Source organism: Vidua chalybeata, chromosome 4, assembly GCF_026979565.1.
Source record: "Vidua chalybeata isolate OUT-0048 chromosome 4, bVidCha1 merged haplotype, whole genome shotgun sequence".
Taxonomy (NCBI): domain Eukaryota; kingdom Metazoa; phylum Chordata; class Aves; order Passeriformes; family Viduidae; genus Vidua; species Vidua chalybeata.
Genome location: NC_071533.1, coordinates 56006021 through 56028974, shown reverse-complemented (window position 1 = coordinate 56028974; position 22954 = coordinate 56006021). Strand labels below are relative to the sequence as shown.

Here is a 22954-nt window from a genome sequence, read left to right as displayed (position 1 = left end):
ATGCCTGTTACATGCAAAAGCGCAGCCCATTCTGTTATAGTGCACAACAAGTTGTTGGGAAAGCACAATGTCAGAATTTGCTGATATAAGTTCTTTTGTGGACAAACTTGCCATTATTTACTTCTGCCAAAAAGAAAATGCTTCCAATGAGAAATAATTGACTACTGCAGCTGCTGTAGTCCCACTATCCCAGGTGATCTACTAAAGACTCCAAAAAGCCTACATGCGAACTGCACGCATTTCTACACTAGAAAAGCATGGGCAGTTATAAATTCCTCTCCAATTCTGCTTTGGAGAACAGTTCAAAGCTGTCCAACAAAAAATAATTCATCCCAGTGTAAATACTGACAACAAATAACAATGCTGCTGCTGTTGTAAAATACTGTCCAAAAATATAACTAGTGAAGGTCTAATCCAGAGATGAAAGTAAAAGATACTTGCTAGCCAGGTGTAGTCAGCCAGACTGACTGTGTATTGCAGTGCTGCTGCTGGACAGCAGTAGGCATTGGTGAGTAATGGAAAGCAGAGACCTTGTGGCTTGGATTACCTTGGTAGTTTCATCTCCAAATCTGGTTTGCGACATCAGCACCATGCTTTCCTAGTATTACCTCACTGCTGCTTTGTACTGATGGAAAAGGACACATAGCACATTTTAAACAGAACATGATTACAAATAGTTATAATAATATAGAATCAAAGAAGTTAAAAATTATCCTATGCTGAACTAGCTACTCAAAAAGGATGAGCTGGAGATTGCATATTCAAGCAAAGTGCAGTCTGAATTCAGATGGCACCTCAGGAAAAAAGGCACTATAACAATAAAACAACTGAATTGTAGCAGATTATAGCAATTAAGCATTATATCCCTTTAGTTCACAATGTAGTGGGAATTCTAGTATGACATTAGAAAATCTATACTGCTTATAGCATGTTTCTTATGCCGGACAAATGGAAAGCAGCAAATGTAGCACCAACTCCTAAGACAAGCCTGGAGAATTAGTAAGATTAGCATATACTGCTTCTCTGAGCTCTGTACACCATTGCCAGAGACAAGCTCACAGCTAAGAGGGTTCTTCAGAGTGACACAAATACTAGTTTTGAGTAAAACTGTTTTACTCATTGAAAGCCTTACTGAGTTCAAAGTCTCTCCTTCCTAATACTTGCTTGGAGTGGCTTGAAAGTTATGCTTTTTTCCAGCTGAGTCTGATAAGCAAATTGTGAAAAGGAAACCTGTTCTGCCTATGCTCTCCATCACCCGCAAGTGTTCTCCAGACAGTTGCTCCCAGATGACAAAATGTGGGCTATAGTCCTGTTACTAAGTACTTATTGCCAAATTTTTGACAATCATTGTCCAAAATAAATGTCAGAGGTAAACACAAGGTGAATCAATAAAAAAGACACCTCTAAGGTGTCCAGTGATCGTATTCATGAGACTGTGGTGGCGAATCAACAGCATTTGAGGTAATCTCAGAATAAAACTAATTAAACCCTGTATTAAAAAGATTTGTGCTTGAATCCGTTGTTGCAAAAGGTTGCAGCCAATGTGAATTTAATTGAGGACTGTGGGATTTGAAAACTGGTAAGTCATGTTCCACAAGTGTTTAAACTGGGCAGCCAGTATAGATGTGATGTAAGGTAAAGTCCATCAAGGTTTATACTACAGAGCTAGGATTTCAAAGTAAAGCATGGGAAGAACATCAATATCCACAGATCTAAACAAAAAAACTGTATAATGCAGTAGATAATAAAACACAAAAGAGGCTCAGAGGAGATTGGAATTTGCAAAGGCATATCTCATCTCAAAGTTACTTAGATACTCTGAGCAGTTAGTATATAAAGCCATTACACCAAATGTAACTATTTGGGATGTAGGTAAGAGTATTCCCAAATGGATTACGGATGTAATTATCTATATTCTTAATGTCTTTGCCACATTGAAGAGACAGCCATGGGCTAATGGATAAATACTGGACAGTAATTTAGTAAGCTGTGTCCCTAAATCCATCTGCTTGTTACACCTTGGGAGATCTCTAGCTGAAGCTCAATTACAACTTCATATGTTTGAGGAATAAAAACTTTTCACTTGCTTACTTGTATCTTTCATTTGTTGCTAAACAACCTTCCATCCTCTTTGAAGTGATTGTCAGGACACAAATTCACCGCAGGGTATAGAGCATAGCCTTGGAATATGCTGCAGTAGAATGCCACAAGAAAGAATTTCTTCACTGAAAGGATTGTCAAGGATTGGAACAGTCTACCTAGGGAAGTGGTGGAGTCATCATCCCAGGAAAAAACAACTGGATGAGACATTTAGTACTATGGTTTAGTTGATATGGTGGTATTCAGTCAAAGATTGGACTCAACAATCTTAGAGGTCTTCTCCAACCTAAATGATTCTATGACTCTATAAAACTAGCTAAGTCATTACCATCCCGATATCCCTCAGTGTTTTAGGATCTTTTATCATCTGAAAGTTGTCCCAAGAAAGATGGCAGTTGGAAAGTCCATGAAGCAATCTTAGTAGTAATATTATGGTGATACTAACACAGGGAATTCCTTTTGCCCTTCACCAGGAAACTGTTAACTGTTTCCATCTGAATCACACTACCAGGACACTGGCGAGGGACGCTTGGCAGTATGGAATATTCAAATGACCAGACACATCATAAAATGGAGATATTTCCTAAACTTACATTACACCATATTTCCTAAACTTATATTACAACATATGTTGTATGTTAGAAAAGAAATTCATATATTAAAACAAATTCATTCATCAAGAAATGAACCATTAACTATCAGTTAATAAAAATAAATAGTGTAAATAAAATATTGGTCCTCTTTACGGTCAAGATGGATGCTGTTTCACACCTGAGAGTGTGTGCTGTAAATATCTGCTTCCTCTTGAAGCACCCTCCCTCTTGGTTCCTACTGGGAATATTAATTACTTCCTGGTTAGGAAATCTTCCCCAGAGAGAACTAGCACAGTGTGGAGAAATACCAAAGTATACGGTTTCATTTCTGTGGCATACTGCACACACTTTCTTTAACCTCAAAGCATGATGTCACAGGACTAAAAAAGAGATATACTGCTTCCATGAGCACAAGAACTCAATAACAGTGATCTGTCCTTAAAAGTATGGCATTACAAAACACAGCTGCAGACGAGATTGATTCACTACCTGTTGAATTGTGCCATTCACCAGGATGGCTCCTCACAGCCATGTCTGCTGCTGAAAAATATGAGTCCAAAGCAGGTCAGGTGGCAGACTCGGAGCGAGGTAATCATTCCCTTCAGTGATTATTTGAGAAAAGACCAGGAACTGACAAACTATCTGATGGATGAGGGGGGATGCTTTTCACCTTTTATCTTCCCAGCAAGGGCACTGCTCAAGGACTTGAATTACTTGCCAATTACAGCTCACTTTTGAGAAACAGGCTGAGGTCAAGACTCTAATCAGCTTCAACTGGGTCTAAATAACCATGTACTTGGTTACTGAGACCACTGTATTTTAAACAATGGAAAACACTTACAACCCAAATAAGTGAAGACTTTCATTACTGTTCTTCAATTATAATAGAAAATCCCTCCATTCATAAGAAAAAAAAAAAAAAAAAGAAATTTGCTTTAATACAAATAGTGATACTGACAGTGTTGGACATGGTACTTGGAACTCCAGTCCCACACTTTCTTATTCTATGCATCCACATAACAAAGAGATGTCTGAAAGTGTTAATGAATATCGAAAATATACCAGTATTGAATTTGGTACTTTACCACTTCAATAAATATTCATAAATGACTCACTACAGAGATTTAGAAAAATAAAAATCTGTGAATGAAAAATTGCATTTTATCATTTTCCTGCCTGACTGCAAAATCTCTGAATCTTTAAGAAGGAACAAAAAAAAAAATAGAAAAATAAAAAGATTTTTTTTTTAATGTTGTTAGTTTGATAACTCCAAAACAAATGGAACAGTTCTGAAGCAGCACTCTTAATCCAACATGTTATTTTTTTTTTGTGGTAGGCAAATGTAAGATTAATAAAACCACAGGAGATGGTGCACTTTTATTAATCCATATCAGACCTCACAACAGAAGGTCACATCTTTAGTATGGTTTTTTCAAATGTAAAAAAAAAAAAAAAAAAACTACCAAAGATTTTCTAATGTGCTCTTCTAACAAAATAACCCAAAAATAAAAAAAAACCACAAAAACCACCAGAAAACCACCACAATCAGAACAAAAAAACCCGCAAATAATTTCAACTATATCTTTATTTCTCTGTAGAATCATTGATGTGAATGTCTCTATTTTGCAAAAAAGTATAAGATGAGCTAATTATTGCTCAGCTGTATTAATGGTAAGATATCAAATATGGGCAAGGAAGGGATATTGTCTTACCTCTGATCTGTCAGAGATCAATTTTGAGCCCTCTGCCCAGTCTGAATATCAATTCCCCAATAAGATTATTAAAACATGAAAAAGATTCAGAAAGAGCCCCAAAACTTATTTTGAATGTAGAAAACAAATGGTATAAGTGCTAAAGTAGCTTTACTTAGTTTCTGAAAGAAAAAGGTGAAGTTCCCAAACACAGATTAAGTTAATCTACAAAGGATATTGTGATGAATCTTTAGCTTGGGTTTTTACTATGAGATTTACCTTTTAAATAGGAATGTTTTGAGTCTATCAATTTTTGTCTTAGTCCAAAAATTCTAGCATTCAGAAAGTGAGCTTATTATAATCATCCTGTAAGATAATGGTAAGGAAGCAAACAGAAACATTAGTAGCATTTAAAGTATAACTTTTAACAGGTTATGACAATTTTTGCAATAATGACTCAAAGGTGAGCCATGTTTTCATTGAATGGGTCAGCAATCAAGTTGATTGAGAATACTTTCCTGTCTTAATGACTTCTTTATTATTGCTGAACTATTGAATCAATTTTGACTGTGAGCAAGTGAACTACATTTTATCGTATCTCAATTGTCAACTTCCAAAACAACAATTTCAGCATCCTATTCTGCCTTCCATTATATCCTTTTACTCCTGAGAATAATTATTCTTGTTCTGGTAACCTGATTTATCTTCAGACTACTTATCTAGCCATAAAATTGGCCAGAATGTGAACTCTGAGCTCTGTGCTGAGTAAGGGGCAAACTAATGTAATTTAGATTGAGGTTGAATAAATATACCTAATGAACATAGTAATTTTTGTCTGAATGTATTAAAAATTTAGAAAAATCAAACTGTGCAGAATTCCTTTTATCATCAGCTGTAGGTTACAAGTGAAGTAAGGCAGACCTCTGATGGATCTCCTATACCTGGGATTATTAGGTGTCCAGTGGCAAACTTGATATTTGAAGGTAAGGTACTCTCACTGTCTTGCAAACATAAATTTAAATCTCAGACTTCAAAGGAGGTAAATCAGATGGCATATTAATATAATTTCAAAATTTAACATGTATATACTCAGGCTAAATAAAATTTGACTCAGTATGGAGAAAAAAAAGTTCTTTCTAATGAAAAAATATTCAAGGACTTTATTGAGATGATAGATTACTTTCCAAGAGGACAGACTACATTCTCCTATAGAGAAGAATATGGTCTTATTCTCCAAGGGGTATAATACTCACTGCACTTGAATATTATGGATTATCTGCAGAAATTTTTGCTTTCCAGAAATATCAGGTTCACTAAACAAGATAAATCTCTCTCTGCTTTTTAGGTGCAGCTGTTAAGAATGGGATGTCATCATCAGAGAAACTTATGCAGGCAGCATCTTGGTTCTGTTGTTATTCAAAGTTCCTCAGACACAGACAATAAGTGGCTGTATATAGATTACTTTTTTTCCACCAGCAGAAACTGTCTTTTCTGGTTATCTGAGACATCCCATCACATTGTAGAGATGCTGTTAGAAAAAAAATGCTGAGTATGAGTACCAAAAAGAATAGATCAAATTGTGGATGTACAAAAGTCTGTTCTGATGTACCTACAGCAGCTGGTGAGCGTTACTGAGATAATATCATAATGCTTATGTCCAATAAAGAATCGTCCTTAATGTTCACAACTCACTTCTCTTAACCCTTTTTCTTTTCTAGTTCAGATGTTTTGTTTATTTTCTGTATTAGAATTTGGTTTTAGTAATGAGAGTTAAACTAATAATCACATTTCTACTGTGTACTGATAGAACCACTGATAAATAAATATCTGATTAATAAACATGTATTTACCTGATCTCCTCTCCTTTTCTTTCATTATCTTACATCATCAGCAATAAGAAAAAGGCTCTTGTAGTCCTTTGGATTATTGAAATTTTGTCTTGAAATTTTTAGTATTGAAAGTATTGAAGTATTGAAATTTTTTAGACTATTGATCCAATAAAGAAAACATGCTTAGAGAACCACATACCTCTAGAGATACCTCTGGGAAAAATGACTGCAGAAAGGAAAAACAGAGTTGTTGTGTCAGATTAAATCATCTGCCTCATTAGATCTAGGCAGCATTCAGTCTGGCTGAACTGAACTTTCTATCAGGCGCTGAACAATTAATCACCAGAGAAATAGGACAGATAACTAAAGGCAGAACTCTCCTATAAAAATAATAAACAAAATAACAATGGCTAAAACACAAGAACTTCTCTAAACCTTAAGAAGACGTACAATTATATGTATGCCAAAAAGACTGACATCCTAAAGCTGAGGAAATATTTTGAGGGAAGGTGACTGAAGCTAAAACCAGCCAGAAACATACAATAAAAATGTAGGAATTCTGTAGGAAGGTGCATTAGATAGTCAAAATGTTGCAACCCTGCAATAAAGAGAGAAGCTTTAGTTAAAAACTTACTTTTCTTCTGTGGTATAGTATCTACATTACATATAAATATGAGAGTAAGAGTGAATATATTGAAAAAAGGGAAATAACCAAATGAATTGATGCATTTAAAACTCGCATAGGAAAATAATACTTTTTTTTAAATGTTAATTATAAAATACTAAGTTTGCAAAAAAGCAGTGTATTGATAACTCAGAGTGTGGACTACATCCATGTATTTCTTTGGCATCCTTTCAATTACATTATTTATCTACTTCAGTCTCTGTAGATGTAAAGCACTAGACATGCACATTATTACTGAGTGTGACAGTCAGAGTTGAGAAAAGACACTCTTCAGCAGACACTGACCTGGGAACACCAGGTTTTTCAGCAACAATGGACCAGAAGCCTTCAGAAGATGACTCAGAGATATGACAGACTACTTGAAGCAGCATCTAACAGCTGAAGGCACCTATTACAAGGCTAGCAAATTGCTTTTCTTAACTGACTATTTCCAGTTTTTCTGAGACTGTATACGTAAGTTGAAGCTTCTAGTATGAAAAATGGGAAGAGCTTTTCTCTTATTCATTCTGACTAGCAGTGGCTTGTGGATCAGTCATGCAGGATGCACAGCCTGGTCAGATGCTCACATGCACATAATTCCAAGTAAACTACAGTACAAATGCTGTCTACAAATGACTTGCTAGTGTTGTTTGAGCTACATATTTAATCAAGAAAAAATTCATTGGAGTTCTGTGTTAAAGATTTCTATCTACTGCTCACTCATCCACATATGAGGAGCTGTTCCAACAACTGTTTTGATTCAATTTATCTTGTAATTTATGAAGACTTAATTGAACAGATTACTTCTAAGAAATGCCTTAAATTATTAATAATAAAATTTCTATCATAAATTTGTCTTTTACCCACTTTCAGCTCTGCCTAATCATTTCACATATTGGTCCATGTTTGCTTCCATACTTCACAATTCTGTGCATAACTCTCTTTGACATCCAGACCGATTTAAGAAAAGAAGAATGGCATAAAATCCCCTACATTCATTACACGCTATTTGTTGGATGAAATGGTAGTCATTATGAATCTTCTGAAATGACTATCAAGGAAAATCTTGACAGAGCACTGCAACAAGCTGCTCAGAAAGTTCATGAAATCTCCTTCACTGGAAGTGGTCAAAGCCTGCCTGGATGTGACCCCATGCAATTTGCTCCATGTGAAGCTGCTTTAGCAGGGTGCTGGACTAGATGATCTCCAGAGGCCCCTTCCAATCCAACCATTCTGTGATTCTGAGGTATTACTCCTTTTCCATCCATGAAGAACACTGTGAAGAGGGACATCACTGTGAAAATGCTGGCATTCCCAGCAGATCATAGCCTAGATGGCAGAACAGCTCCAGAGGCTGCTGTAGTTTCAGAGCAACCACAAGTAACTCCCACTTTGTTTCCAGTCATATACTGTCCTTGTCAAAAATTGTTATAAATATCACAAGCAACTACCTATGTGTCTGTGGTTTTGTTCTTTTTTCCAGCTGATGAATGGGAAGTTGTTAATAGCCAAGATCGCTAAAATGGGATTAGAAGCTGCTTTGATATTTTGGAGGAATCAAGTGTTTCAGTAATTTAGCTCGATTATTACAATTTTAGCTGCAAAGTTCTACTGCTGCCACTCTCAGGACTCCTAAACAAGGATTTTAGATAGATACCAACAACAGAGATATGGAACCCACATTTTACAGTAATATATATGGCTACTTCCATGCCATTTTTTTCTATTAGGTGTTTTAACTGCAGTTAGACATTTCCTAAAAAGCAAGGTATTCCTATTTAAATATTTTTGATCAGTCATCTAATTCAGATTTCCTCTCTGAACCTTATTCCTAATGGTGTAGGCTTCAATGCATACCTTGATTAAGAGGAGTCTATTTTTCTGTTTATTTAATTAATAAGTGATATAGGTTTTGAAAAGCAATCCAGGTTTTCCAAGAAACTTTAGGACAAAGCCATTTTAACTTAGGAATGGGCTGACCTCATGATGCCTCAACCTCTCTGTCCCTAACACTTTACACAGAGAAACTGACATAGAAGGAAGATACTCACAAGAAAACCTCTTCCATTTATTCTTCAAGTTCATATGATCCTTATACATTAAGATCACAAAGTACCTTTCAGAAAAGTACTAAAAAAATACTGAAATCCTATAAATCAATATCCTGACTATGGCATAATCTCAAGATGGTAACCTCTTGTACATATAGCTACTCAGTTCTTGTATTCTCACTCTACTTATGAATGACTTTAAGAAAAACTTGCCTTACAAGAAGAAATAATTTTAAATTGATACTAAGTTATATCTAGGAACAAAATTTCCTGATTAGGTATCAACACATTACTCTTTACACCTAATAAATTACTGTTTAAAAAAAAAACAGTAAAGTTTATCAAGGAGGACATAACCTAATTCATGAAGAGTTAAACATTTAACCTAGAGACAAAGCCTGTGCAATCCACAGCCCATGAAAGTGAATAAATCTATTCTGCTACTCATCACTTTAGGAGCTGTCATACAATATTCAAAACAACTATTTGAAAATACTTCTATAACAACAGTAAAACCACCCGGCAGTTAAAGGCAACTGGGCAAAACCACAGAAAGCATACTGCAATCTAAGTGAGTGCAATGCATCATAAAATAATATTTAACTGAGAGATAAAGTCTCTGGAACCCACAACCCATAAAGTGTATAAATCTGTTCTGCTACTTATCACTTTTAGAGCTGTCATACAATATTAAAAACATCTATTTGAAAATACTTCTACAGAATCACTGAAGAGCTGAAGGCAATTGGACAAAACCACAGAAAGCATACTGTTATCTGAGTGACTGCAGCAGAACTATAAGCAAGTATATAAAATATTTACTCTGAAAATACTTTATTATTTTTAAAAAGAATGAAAATAATTGCATACTATTATTATGATAAACATAATTTGCATTGAAGAATCTGAAGGAAGCAGAATATTTCTTACACTAGTTATTATGACAGTGAATAGAGTGATCTTGATTTACATCATTGCACCTGATTCTTCTAAATTCACAAAATTTCACAAAGTTCAAAATCATGACAATCCAGTGTAAGTTATCTTCAGGCTTTTGTTGCCATGATAGGGACACAATGGGATTTTGAAACCTCAGTCTCTACCAAAGCTTCAGAATGAGTTTTAGAATCCTGTATTGGGTGTACTGTGTTAGAGATTATTACAGACTCTGAACTCAAGGTATACATAGGATGTCCTTTCTATACTGTAAACTATTAAATTGGGAAAAAAAAAAAAAAAAGGTTTTGTTGGGACATATTAACCTCTGTGAAAAAGAAAGAAGGGATATGACCTACCCAAACTGACAAATGTCAGTGAAAATAACAAATGTCCTTATAAACCCAACATTTTCAGAAAGCTGAGACCAACTTCCTCACTGATTTCCAGAAAAGCACTTGGATAGTCTGACTACATTTGGTTTTTTTTAGCATTGTGCTTAAAAACTTCTCTAACATTTGCACAATTTTACAATGCACGTACTTTTCCTTCAAGAGTGGATATTAATATTAATATCCTTGATACTTATTAACATTTTGAAAAGTTTTTTCAATTCTCTAGTAAAAGTGTAAAAATCTTCCTTTTTTCCTATTGTAACTTCTTTAAATAAGAAGTTTAAAGAAAAAGATGGGGAAGAAATCTGCACTGCTCCTGAACTAAGAGGAAAAAAAAATCTTCAGTCTGTGAAATTCAACTAACGCCCATTAACACACACCATTATTTATATCTGTTACTTGCTTCTCATGTAACATGCCTTTTATGTCATTCACAGAAATAGAACATCACAGAGGAATGGGGTATATATGACTTCCAGTGTTTTCCTCTAGCTGGCATGCTGGAAACCTGTCCTGCACTAGGTAGGACGAAACTTTCAGACTCTGTTTATACACAGACTCCAAGACTTTTGACCAGTGAGGCAGACAAAACACAAATTTTTCTTGCAGAAATAATACAACCACCTTTAGACATCTTCACTATATTTTGAATCATCTTTCCATTATCAGCTTCTCCAGCCACAGCAACAAGTAGAGACAACAATCAAATTATGTATTTTACGAGACAACCCAAACAGATGTGGCAATCAGACTCGACAGAACACACTCAAACATGCCAAACAACCTTAACTGTAAATACAGATCTCTTCCCCCCACCCCGCCCCGCAGCCTCTAATGCTGGAAATGACTTTATGATAACATTTATCATGTTAATTGGTATTTCTATTTAAAACCAAACACAGAACAAAATCAAAAGTTCATTTAAGAGAATGTCAATGTTATCATTTAAACTGGATAGAATATACTCAAAGATAAATATAAAATCTTTATAAAAGCGCACTTGATCTCTGCAGGGCTTTAAAATTCTATAACACGATTCTAGCAAGTCCATGCAAGACAGCAACACAGACAGAGAACCAGCTGTAACTTCCTTATTTAAAATCACTTCAAAGGAAGACTGCATTTGTTGAAAGGGTTACACAAACAGGACTACTTTAGACATTTTCATAGGAGAAAATTTTGCTTAACCATAATTTTTGTTATGAAACCATAATTTGTCATCAAAGTTTCCCTTTTCACAGGTGTAAGTATGTACACTATATTCAAATGCCAGCCTACAGGAAGATTTGAGAATACAATATTCTTTCAACAGCTGAGAAACAGACCACTTCAGACTGTAAACTAATAAAACACTAGGATGTAAAGATTGTCATTGCATTATCAACCATGCTGCAAGCAGTTTTTTTTATCTAACTCTTCATATGGTAAGAATAACAGCTCTCTTAGAAATAAGGTAAAAATCAATATTCCACTATTCCACATGTAAAAAGCACATGTAAAATAAAGTAATCTTCTTGTTTTTAATTTTATTGTTTTATAAAGAAACAATATTGTTAATAGAGGAGGGGATCTGTCTAAGAAAAACAAAGCATCAAACAATAAAATTTGCACATGATTGCCCTTAGTGAATGTTGAAGTTGCTTAGTTTGAATCTGACGATTGTAGTTATTCCTCAAGCACAGTTTAAAATCTTAACAGTAAATTAAATATTCAACAGGTTTTTAAATACTATAAAAGATGTATCTTGATCTTACAATTCTAGTAGAGATTATGTTAATGTGAATACATTACAAAACAATTTTGATTACAAGACAGTTTGAAGGCAATATGATTGCCTGTAATCATACTAAAATCTGCTTTACCCTCCACTACTTTAAATGTGCAGACTTAAAATAGGAATAAGAGATTCAGACTTTAACCCCTAAGTTTATACTGGCAGTTTTCTGGACACCAGTTTATTTTCCTACAAAATTAAATCACGACAACCAGCATCCAAAACAGACAGCCACTGAAGTGCACGTCGCTCTCGAGGTGATTCGGGTAGTGCCTTCCACCAGTTCACAGGTGCTCCTGCCTCGCTGCAAGAGAATAACCAGAACACAAAAATGACGAGCCACTGAAAAGCACTCCCTTACCTTCTAAACCTGCTTCAATCAGCCCAAACTGTTCCAACACTTTTACAAAAAGCACAATCACGATCAACACCGCTATCATTTCAAGCCCTTCCAAGTTCATGGTGAGTTAGGTCATGGTCTGACCACCGCCACTGAGGAAAGTGTTCTTCTGCCTGTCTTTCTTTGCAAAGCCATTAAACTAGGCGCGGAAGGCTCCTGCGAGGGAAGGGGGCGAGTGGGAGGGGAGCGGCAGGGAGCACATCCCGGCTACCCCAGCGGAGGCCAGGAGAGGCGGGCGGCTTAGCTCCGGCCTGCCGGCACGGCCCGGCTCGGCACAGCCATGCGGGGGCCGGCCGGCGGGACACACCCCGGCATCGTCCGGGAAAGGGCCCGGGAGAGGCCGGCGCTGCCGGCGGCTCGTCCCGGCGGGGGGAGCCGCTCCCGGGCTGGCGGCGGAGCCAGCGGCGGGCGCGGAGCCGTTGCCGCGGCAACGCGGGGAGCGCCGGGCACGGGCAAGGGCACAGCCCCGGGCACGGGCACGGGCACAGCCCCGGGCAAGGGCACAGCCCCGGGCACGGGCAAGGGCACAGCCCTGGGCACAGGCACAGCCCCGGGCACAGGCACAGCCCCGGGCACGGGCAAGGGCACAGCCCTGGGCAAGGGCACAGCCCCGGGCAAGGGCACAGCCCCGGGCACAGGCACAGCCCCGGGCACGGGCACAGCCCCGGGCACGGGCACAGCCCCGCGGAGTTGCCCCGGCGCTGGAGCGGGCTCGGGCTGACACCCGGGTGCCCCGGGAAGGGGCGGGACAGGCAGCGGGGCACGAGTCCCCTCACCGCGCCCAGCTGTGGCTGGCTCCAGCCGGAGGATGTGTCGGTGGGGCACTTGCCAAGTTCTCTGTTAGTTCCTCCGGGTAAAACAGCTGCCTCGGTACGATGGCATTCCACTTGTTGCATGTGGCAAGTAATACACAACACTGTGTATGTAACAGCAAGCTAGGAATCTTTTTTTTTCTTGGTTCGTTGTGGGGAGTTGTAATTATAGAAAAAAAAAAAAAAAAAAAAAAAGAAAAAGCTGTCTCAGATTCTTTAAGGCTTTTTCTGTGGGCTGATTTGGAAAACAAAACCTGAAAGGCAAATAAAGAATCATAGTCTGAACCATAGAATGGTTTGGTTTGGAAGGGACCTTAAAGATCATGTAGTTCCAGTCTCGTCGCCACAAGCAAGGGAACATCTAACACCAGACCAGATTGTTCAAAGCCCCATCCAGCCTGGCTGTGAATACTTCCAGGGATGGGGCAAGAAAAAGGAGAAGCAAGCTCATTTTTTTAATTGTTTCTCACTTCAGCAATATTTTCTAAACAAAGTCTTTTCCATGGAAAACATTCACAGTGAAATGCAGGAACTGTATGCTGACTGCAGGACTGAACTGATACAACTGATATCTTATACCACTAACAGCCACTGGCCTATCTGCAACAGTCTGCAGTACTGGCATTGTCACATGCAGTGTATTCATGGTTAAGGATTTACTCCTTAAATCCCTTAAAATTTTTGCATCTAGGAAGAAATTTACAATAGAAAAACAGCACCTCTATTGCAGCAAAAAATGAGCAGGGGAACAATTGCAACTAATTAATCCTGTCTGGTAGAGCACTGTCCCGTTCATGGTTGAAATCAATTACTGCCAAGGGCTTGGTTTTCTTTCTTTCCTTAGATAAGATTTAAAAAATTCATTGTGTTATGTGAGAACTGGCAGCAACTTCTAAGTCCTCCAGGTATACTTGCATTATAATGGGTGTTGTCATTACTGAAAACAGAGGAATGAACTGAGAGTAATGGCACTCACAGATAGACAATAGGTACCTTTTTTTGTACAGTGGATAGATAAAGCCTTACAGCATAATGTTCACATGTCACTATTCTATGATTTTTACTCAGGATTGGGCTCCCTGAAGCTGGTTAAACTTCTGTCAGAAAATCTATGTTTCAACACTCCATCCTAAATATTGAATTCATTTCAGTACTGCAGGCAGTTTTTCATTGGGAATCTTTGCTTTTACTTACTGCAAACTTTCTCCTTATGTTCTTTTTTTTTTCTCTCATTCAATTTTTGTTCCAAATAAGGCTAAATATCTTCTCCCTCTAAGCCATCTTATCAATGACTATAAGGAAAGTAGGTCCAGCTTTCCTTCAATGTGGAATTAAAATAGACTCATTTATTGGCATCAGGAACACAGCATCTGCAATCTTGTATGCCTTTACCCAAAAGGTGGATACAACTTGTATTTGGGTACGTGCAATATCATCACCTGAAAGGACACACTCCTTTTAATTAATAACTTTTGGTAATGTTGGTCTGCTGAAAATTTAAAAATGAAAACACTTTTTAAAGGACTTTTTAAAAGGTGCTTTTGTGACAGTCCACTTAGGCCTGAAAGCAAAAAAGTGGAAAGCAGAGCTTGTGGTGGCAATGCTGCAAAGCTGGTAGTGCTGCCATTCCCCCTGCAAACTGGAACCCCATGGCTAGCAGTGACTGGACAAACACACGTGTCAGGGATGTGCCTCCTCAGGTATCAGCAAACTGAAGAGTATTTCCCAGAGGTGTAGGTGTACTGAACCTGTGGCTAATTATATCTCTTCTTCCAAGAAACAGCAGAGAAATACAGAAGAAATGAAGAATTAGTACGATGGCTACAGTTTTACAGGTAGATGCCAAAGCACAGTAAGAATGATAATCTCCAGGGGAAGGCAAGGTTTTTGCAAGAAAGATGTGACTAAACTTGTGTTTGTCAAGTGCTGTGAACCAGCCATGATAATGCCTTTTTTCCCCTCCTTTTTGATATAACTGTAGGTAATCTAATATGCAATTTAATACACCTTTGCTCATTAAGTCATTGCTTTTGAGAAAAACAAAAGGTTTTTATAAAACCTTACAATATTTCTTCTGTAGGAACACAAAACAGTACAGATCTATCTCTCATCTTCACCTTCTTACCTGCTTAAAAATGGACCTGACTCAATGATAGTGTTACAAACTACTAGACATTATTTCTCTCTCCAAGTACCTTGCCAAAAACAGTGATATGGCATGTTGTTTTATTTTTTGCTCTCCATAAAGGCCAAAAAAAAGTGATCTTCATTTACCTATACAGTTCCATCTAAACATGATAGGAAGAACACCCTATATTTTCTCTTGCCTAACTACAAAAGCCTTAATGTGTTATATAATTAAGCTTTAAAAAAGTGTACGAGTAGGAATGCAAGAAATAGGAACAGGAGGAAAGATATTAAATAATAAATTACACGCTACATAGGGTTTTTTTTATACACAAGAGCATGAGGGCTTGTTTTTCTTGTGTGTAACTGCAAATTAAAGGTTTCAGTCTTAAAGTATTATAAATGCTGTCTCCTTTTCATCAAAGCATTTTGCAGCATTATATTTTACTGTGAGAGCAAATATATTAAATTGAAGTCACTGGTTATATTTTCAGTTGGGAACATATCTAAATGGTCACTTCTCATCTTGTGATGGAGCTATAAACCACAACACAATGACTCCATTTACTTTACCATGACTAAGATCCTTGATACCATTAATCTTAACTGCTATTGCTTAATGCTATATATCATGAAATGTTAATGTTAAAAAAAGACCCAATCCCTTTAGACTGAAAAGTGATGAGTTGGTCTACAGATGGAGTTCCAGTAATGGTTATATTTCTTTCTTACACTTCATTTTCTTACACTTCATTTTCTTACAGTCTTATGTTCATTTGGATGCTGGTAAGCCACTCCCACATTGTCATCATGGCTTCCAGGAGGACAACCACTAACCTCTGATATTCTTTACCACCTCTCAAAATAGTTTATGGGAGTCTGGCCTGCAGAAATCAAAATCCACTGGATTTTGTTTAAAACATAAAAGATTAGTGATCAGAGCTAAACTTGATGGCTTTGGATAAAGCAGTGGAGGCTGCGCATGTGCAATACCAGATTTGGGAAATGCAATCATTAGTGAAGGAAAGTTAATGATAGAGTCAATTGGCAGAGCTGGGCGCAGAAGTCAATGCGCTGCAAGAGAAAAGTGAAATGGAATAGCAGTGGGAATCCCATGCCACATATAAAGTCTGAGAACAAAACCTATAATAGAGGATACAATTTCTTGATTTTGACCAAGAAAAACTTAAATCATACTTTCTTTTAACAGTAAAAATCATGATGTAAAGCCAGAGCAATTTAATGATTACTTTATAAGCAATGTCCCTCCAACTTATTACAAAGATTAATAATATTTTTGCCTATTTTTAATAAGAACAGCTTTGAATAAATATTCCAACATCCAATAAAATTATTAAAATATGTATTCCATGTAGATATTTAAAAGAAGTTCATGGTTTTTAATCTTAAAAGGGGAAAACTGAGTCTTTCTTTTCAAAGAAGAAAATGAACAAGAAAATCTTAATGTATCATAAATTCAAATGCTTTATTATCTTAGCAGCTAGCTGTTATTACACTGCAGGCTGCCTTTTTCTCACTCTTAAATTTATTACTAGCAATGTAAATTAAGAGAATGAACTAAGACATTATTTTTAAAAATTAAATAAATAAAACCTAGTAAATCTTCCAGCTCATCAAAACACTGAGAAAACCAGAAATAAGGTATAAACTTGTCTCTTTTAATTTAACTTTTTTTTTAGTAATTATTTAATTAATCTGTAAAAAAGTGACAAAATGCTGTGATGCATTCATCCACTCTAAATGTTAACTCTGATAAGGGCCAACACTTTGCAACTTTCCATGTAGGCATTAAGCCAGCATGACTTTCATAGTTTTCCCGGATTAAACACAGGTAAAAAAAAGGTCACAGCAGTCTGACTTCACAGTGCTTTATTTCTACTTTTTCACAGCTTTTATCCAAGTTTACATCCTGAACTGTGTCCAATGTTTTTCAGCTGTCACAATACAAGGAGCTGCCACAGTTGAGTCTTGATGATGCTTATGTCATGTTCCTGTCCCACACAGGAAGCCATAGTTACTGATATGCCCCTAAATCAGCAGTTCAGACCCATGGCAGCAGGCAGCAATAATTGCATGGGCTGGCATCTCATGCAAATTGTCTCCCATGGTGTGAGTGGGGCAGGGCATGACATAATCATGAAGCAGAAGTTCTGTCTTGTCACACTGGGTGCATAGTTAGATGGCAAAACATAAATCCTGTGCTTTTATAGAACTGATTGAAATAGAAAAAATTATGCACAGCAATTACTCATAAGCAGGCTTTTCAAAGACTGACAGAAAACATCTTTACATGCCAACTGAGAAAAGTATACCAGAAGATCTGGATAGTATCATAACATCACTCCAGTTTTGGGTTGCTATAAATGTCAGAAGCAGCACAAAATCTGTCAATATATCACTTATTCTTTAGAATCTTCTGAATATTACGTGGGTATTCTGGAGCCCTTAATATGGAATTATGTTTCGAGTTTATCCTTTTCCATGCAGTGAAAATATGGCTCCCTGAATCTGGTAGTGTATATTTCTGAAAACTATAACACTCACTGTGACCATGAACAATGTCATTAGAAGACAGAAATTTTCTCATCACATACCATTCTGAAAACTCCATCTTTGTTACAGGGGTTTAAGCCTCATTAAAAATAATAATAAAAAAAAAAACTTAAGAAATTTCCAATACCTTAAAAATGTCAGACAACTGTATTTTAAATCTGTCTGTGGAAACTGAAGATGAAAAATACTTGGGTGTTGTAATTCCACAGCTGCAGTTCAACTGTTTCTTGTGATTTGTTTGTGCTACTTCTTTATTAACAAGAAATTTTCTCCTAAGAAACTTAATGATTTTTCAAGTGTTTGCACTTGAGGGAACATACTGATCATTTCCCAAACTACAGAAAAATTCCTAGAATTTCAAAGTCACATAGAATGACAGGAGAGTTACCAATTGTCATTTGTAAAACTCTAATGCATCCTCCACAGTGAAGAACTAATGTGGGCAGCTTAATTTTGATTTTTGAGATAGTCACAGCATGTCAAGTGATGGTGCTTTATGAAACTTGATTTGATTTCTCTGAATACCACAGGGCCACAAGGAGCTCAGTGCCACACACAGCTGTGGGATACCTGGACAGATGGCAGCAGGCCTCCAGCAGCTCATTTCACCATGGTTCATCAGGCCTGTTGGTACACATGAGCCACACCTGCAGTACACTTAAGAGATTGTGTTATTCTGCTGAGGCATAAGTGTGTGACTTAACACTCATGACATGAGTAGTTTCATTGAAAGATTCCTAGATCTGTCAGTCCTGCAGTCTTTTAACCTGGGTATCACCTCTTACCCATTTCTCCCTTTCTACTTAAAAACTAGTGTGTATTTAATGCCTTCAGAGCAACAGCTCTAAGATTCAGTGTTTCTTCCCTGCCCAGCAACTAAATCTTTAATGCCGACTTCGTGGGTTTGCTCCTCAGCTATTGTGGCCTTCTGTCTTTTGTCTTTGTCCAGTGTTGTCTTGCTCCTCTTTATCCACTCAGGATACTGCCACAAATTCATCTTTCTTGCTTACCACTCCAACAATTTCAGTCTTCCCTTTACATTCCTAGTGGATCCACTTCACCACATGCAAAATATCTGCTGTCACCTTCAAGGCAAGTCTTAACATACTACTGCCACACCTAGTCAATGTTGACTTTTAGAAAATATTGAACTGTTAATCCACCCAAGTAATCATTTTAGCCTCATTTATTCATAAATTAGACCTTATTCATAAGAAATGTTGCTGGCTTTAATATAGCCCCTTAATATTCTGAAATATTATTATAACCGAATGTGGATACTGACATTTTTGAAGCCACAGCTATGGAAAGGTGGTGAGAAATTCATGAGAAAATGTGTTAAAATTTTTATCCATATAGCAAAGAGAGAAGATACATCTTAAATAATTAGAAATATCATTAATAATTAGAAATAAATTCTGAGGTTTGCTACCTCTTTTGCTACAGAATATTGGAAAACTGTCAGGCTTTCTGCAGACTTTATCTGTGAACATTGCATTAAGTTGACTTTATCACAAATATGATTAGGAAATTTATCTGTAGACTTAAAGAGACTGACAGAAGAATTCCTCCAGTTCAGCTGATGCAGCGTGTGGATGTTCTCCAGACTTTTCCTCCTAATCCCTTGTTAGTTCATTAGCAGCTCACTGCAGACAACAAGAGACTTATGCCAATCAACAGTAAAAGTCCCAGGAAAGTCTGGCTCATATGCCCATGGAAAACAACTTGATAGTTTTGAGAAAGACAGCATTTTTCATAGTTCTGCCTTTAAAAACCCAGAGAACCACAAAACAAGACAGAACCAACAAGCTAGGGAAATCTGAAGCTGATGTCTATAGAATCCTTAAGCCTAAGTTAAACCCTAGAGTGCTGTTAGTCTAAAGAGCAAGCTCCTATTTTGCCCAGAAGTTTTTATTAAGACAAATGACAGAACAAAAGAGTGACAAGTTCTTTTTATTTGTTTGTTTTCCAGACTGGTTGTACAAAACCAACCAACATATATTAAATAAATAAGGCAAGCTGACAGACATTCAGTTTCCAATTCTGCCCTATTTCGTATTGGAGCACTATGAAGGAGCCCAACAAGTTTCTTCCTAACCATTTGACAGTCTTTAAATTTCTTTCCTGCAGATCTGCACCATGTGTAAATCTGATACAGAGAAATCCATGTGCTCGTTTTAGGTTCTCAATTTTGCTGGGAGTGTTGGTTTGGGAGGAGGGTGATGCTAAGCCATCTTATTACAGAGACTCATTAAGGATGCATTAGGGTGCCTGAAGAATCATGGGGGATTGCACCATTTTTCTCATGGTCAAAAAACCAATTACAAATAACTATACTGACCATATATTTAATAGTATTCTTTACCTCATTGATAGTCCATGACTACTAATGATTGTTTTAAACCATCTGATGAGGATACATGGATGGCCTTTTTATGTGAACAGCTATACAGAAACACACACTTGGCTGAGCATTCTCAGCAGACAGTCCAAGGTACATCAGTTGCATGTGTGGTCTTTACAGCACACATTCGAAGAACATTAGTGCAACAATCCAGAAAGACACAAAGCACTGACATTTTTAAATTAAATGAACAGAAGATTTCTGTGCATTGAGCACCAAGACTTAAAGACCTTCAATATTGCTAAACTCAGCAGAAGTATGTCTAAATTAATAAGCAAGGAATTCTTGTTATTTAAATTGTTTCTCCCTTACCTGTCTTTATGCAATATAAATGCCTGTATCACCACTTCCTTCTTCATTATTGAATTTTTTGGTTTCCAGGAAATATTTTTCTTTATAAAGTGGTTATTTACATATAAAAATATGTATTATTACAGATTCATAATTCTATTGGTTCTTTAGTCCTCATTTCTTTAGTCCTCTGTGGTGTTTGAAAGCTACTTTTATTTAAATTCATATTTGCTGCACTAGAAAGATTAGGTCTTGATTTAAGCCTTCTCCACTTCAGTCTGTAAGGTGAATGTGTTTATGTGTGAGCCAGTAACCTTCCAAAATGGTTTGAAAATTTCTGGAGCAAAGAAAGACCCAGTGGAGACACAACAAACAAGACACTAAAATTTATTTACATACTAATTTTTAAATTGCATCAAGAGATTGACTGTTGCTCTTTCGTTTTAATATCTTACAAGAATTTCTATAAAATGCCAGGTAACATTTCCTTTCTTTTTATATTCACTAGCAATATATAATGGAGAGAGTTTGAATGTTCCAGGGAATTCAGCAATGGAAAACAATATGAAATACGACATGTAATGCACTTCATTTGTCAAAACAAACAAAAAAACTAGTGGGACACATGCAAAGCTTCACTACAGTAAGGTATTTATTTATTTTGCTTTCTCTGAATACCTCATTGGTTATTTGATAGATGGTCAATCCCCACTGAGTAAAAGAGGCAATATTCTCTCCTCATCTCTTGAAAACATAAAAGGGCTTACTCAAGTAGCAAGGTTGAGCACCTTAAGGACAGGCATCAGAGGATGCATGAGGTGCATGATGGCCCAGTAAAAATCTTTCATGCAGCTGTATATCAGCTTACATGACAGAGAAATTATTAATTTCCACAGGCTGCCAGGTGATTAAAATATTCTGCAGAGTACAACAAACAAACAAAATTGATTGCTTCCCTTCACATGGAAGATTTAAAAATGTAATTGACGCAAGTAGACTAAGTCTGTGTTCTCTGTCTGGAAAAGTACTAATGCTAAAATTGTGCTAGATAGATTAAAACCACAACCATTTAAAGACTTCTAGAGAAATATTTTGAGATCACCTGCAAAACCAGTAAAGTCTAAACCTAAACAGCAGTAAAGGAAGAGCAGTATGGAAGAAGGAAAAGAGTTTCTGAAACGCTTCCTTTTCCTCAAGCTGGGAACCAGACAAAATTGAAATGGCATCCTAAGAGTGCAACATAGAAATTAATTGTAGAATGTAAATTAGATTTATCCATGAATATCAGAGGTTCTTCTATCAGAGGACAGAACTGTGAAATGAAATATATACATACAACATGATAGTGGCTGGAGGTAACAAACATGCATGTCTTATATTCCCTTTGCATTATCTGGATGCTCCTCCTTTTTAACTTCAGGTTGGGTTTTCTTCCCTCTGAGAACTATCCCTCTGACCTATTTGCAGTGTTTTGCATCACGAGAGAAAACCTGAGCTCCTTATTCAAAGCAAACAGCAGGGCCTGGCAAAGGAAACCCTTGGGAGCAGAGGTACTTGTCAGTAGAGAACTTTTCCACAGAAATGCAATGCAGCAACACTGATGGTTGGAGGCAGAGTCCACAGCTTCTTTTCAGTCTTGCTGCAAATGAGGAAGGCAGACCACAGCAAGATGAGTTTGTTTCTGTTTCCCAGTATCCACCTGCTCCACAATGTAGGCTACACAGCTTCCTCAGAGAAAGTAGGATCCCCACAGTATCCAATTGCATATATTCCACCTCCCAGGAATAGAACCAGGCTCAGGACTTTTCCCATGGTTTTACCTCAAGAAATGTTACAAACCTAAAGCCATGAATTTTTGGTGCCTGTTTTGAAATCTACCTGACATGGCCTGTGTGCTTACCATATTTAATTGCTGGCTAGAGTTTCAGATCTCTAGTTTTGGAGCAGTATTTTCATCCCATTGCTTGCAGAACTTTTCACTTAAGTATAATTTATCTTCATGTTCTCTGGCTTTTTGTATCCTTGCACTATTTCCTGCTGCCATTTCCAGTCACTAACAGTGTGTGCAATTCCATAGCTTCTTCTTTTGAACAAAGTTCTTGCTGCTGTCCTTTGTCCCCAGCACTAACAATTCGAAACATGAACATCAAATTACAAGGAAAAAGTTTACTTCTTCCAGTTTCTATTCTGCACTGTTACTACATTAGAGACTACCTTGCAGTTGAGCCACATATCACCATATTTTGACAATCCAGCTGTGTGTCAAATGAGTTATCTCAGACCAGTTCTTTATCCATGTCACCATGTATCCAT

General features: G+C 37.1%; 1 protein-coding gene across 6 annotated transcripts in view; it reads right to left on the bottom strand.

The window, feature by feature from the left end:
* Positions 1 to 22954, bottom strand: part of KCNIP4 (potassium voltage-gated channel interacting protein 4) — a 385279-nt gene that overhangs the window by 158288 nt on the left and 204037 nt on the right. Inside the window, exon 1 of one of the 6 annotated variants that reach the window (XM_053941136.1) lies at positions 12395 to 12821. The exons of the other annotated variants lie outside the window; for them this stretch is intronic. Coding sequence (XP_053797111.1) covers positions 12395 to 12494 — 100 coding nt within the window. The 5' untranslated portion in view covers positions 12495 to 12821. Of the gene's footprint in view, positions 1 to 12394; positions 12822 to 22954 lie in introns of those variants that run through there. 6 annotated transcript variants of the gene reach the window in all.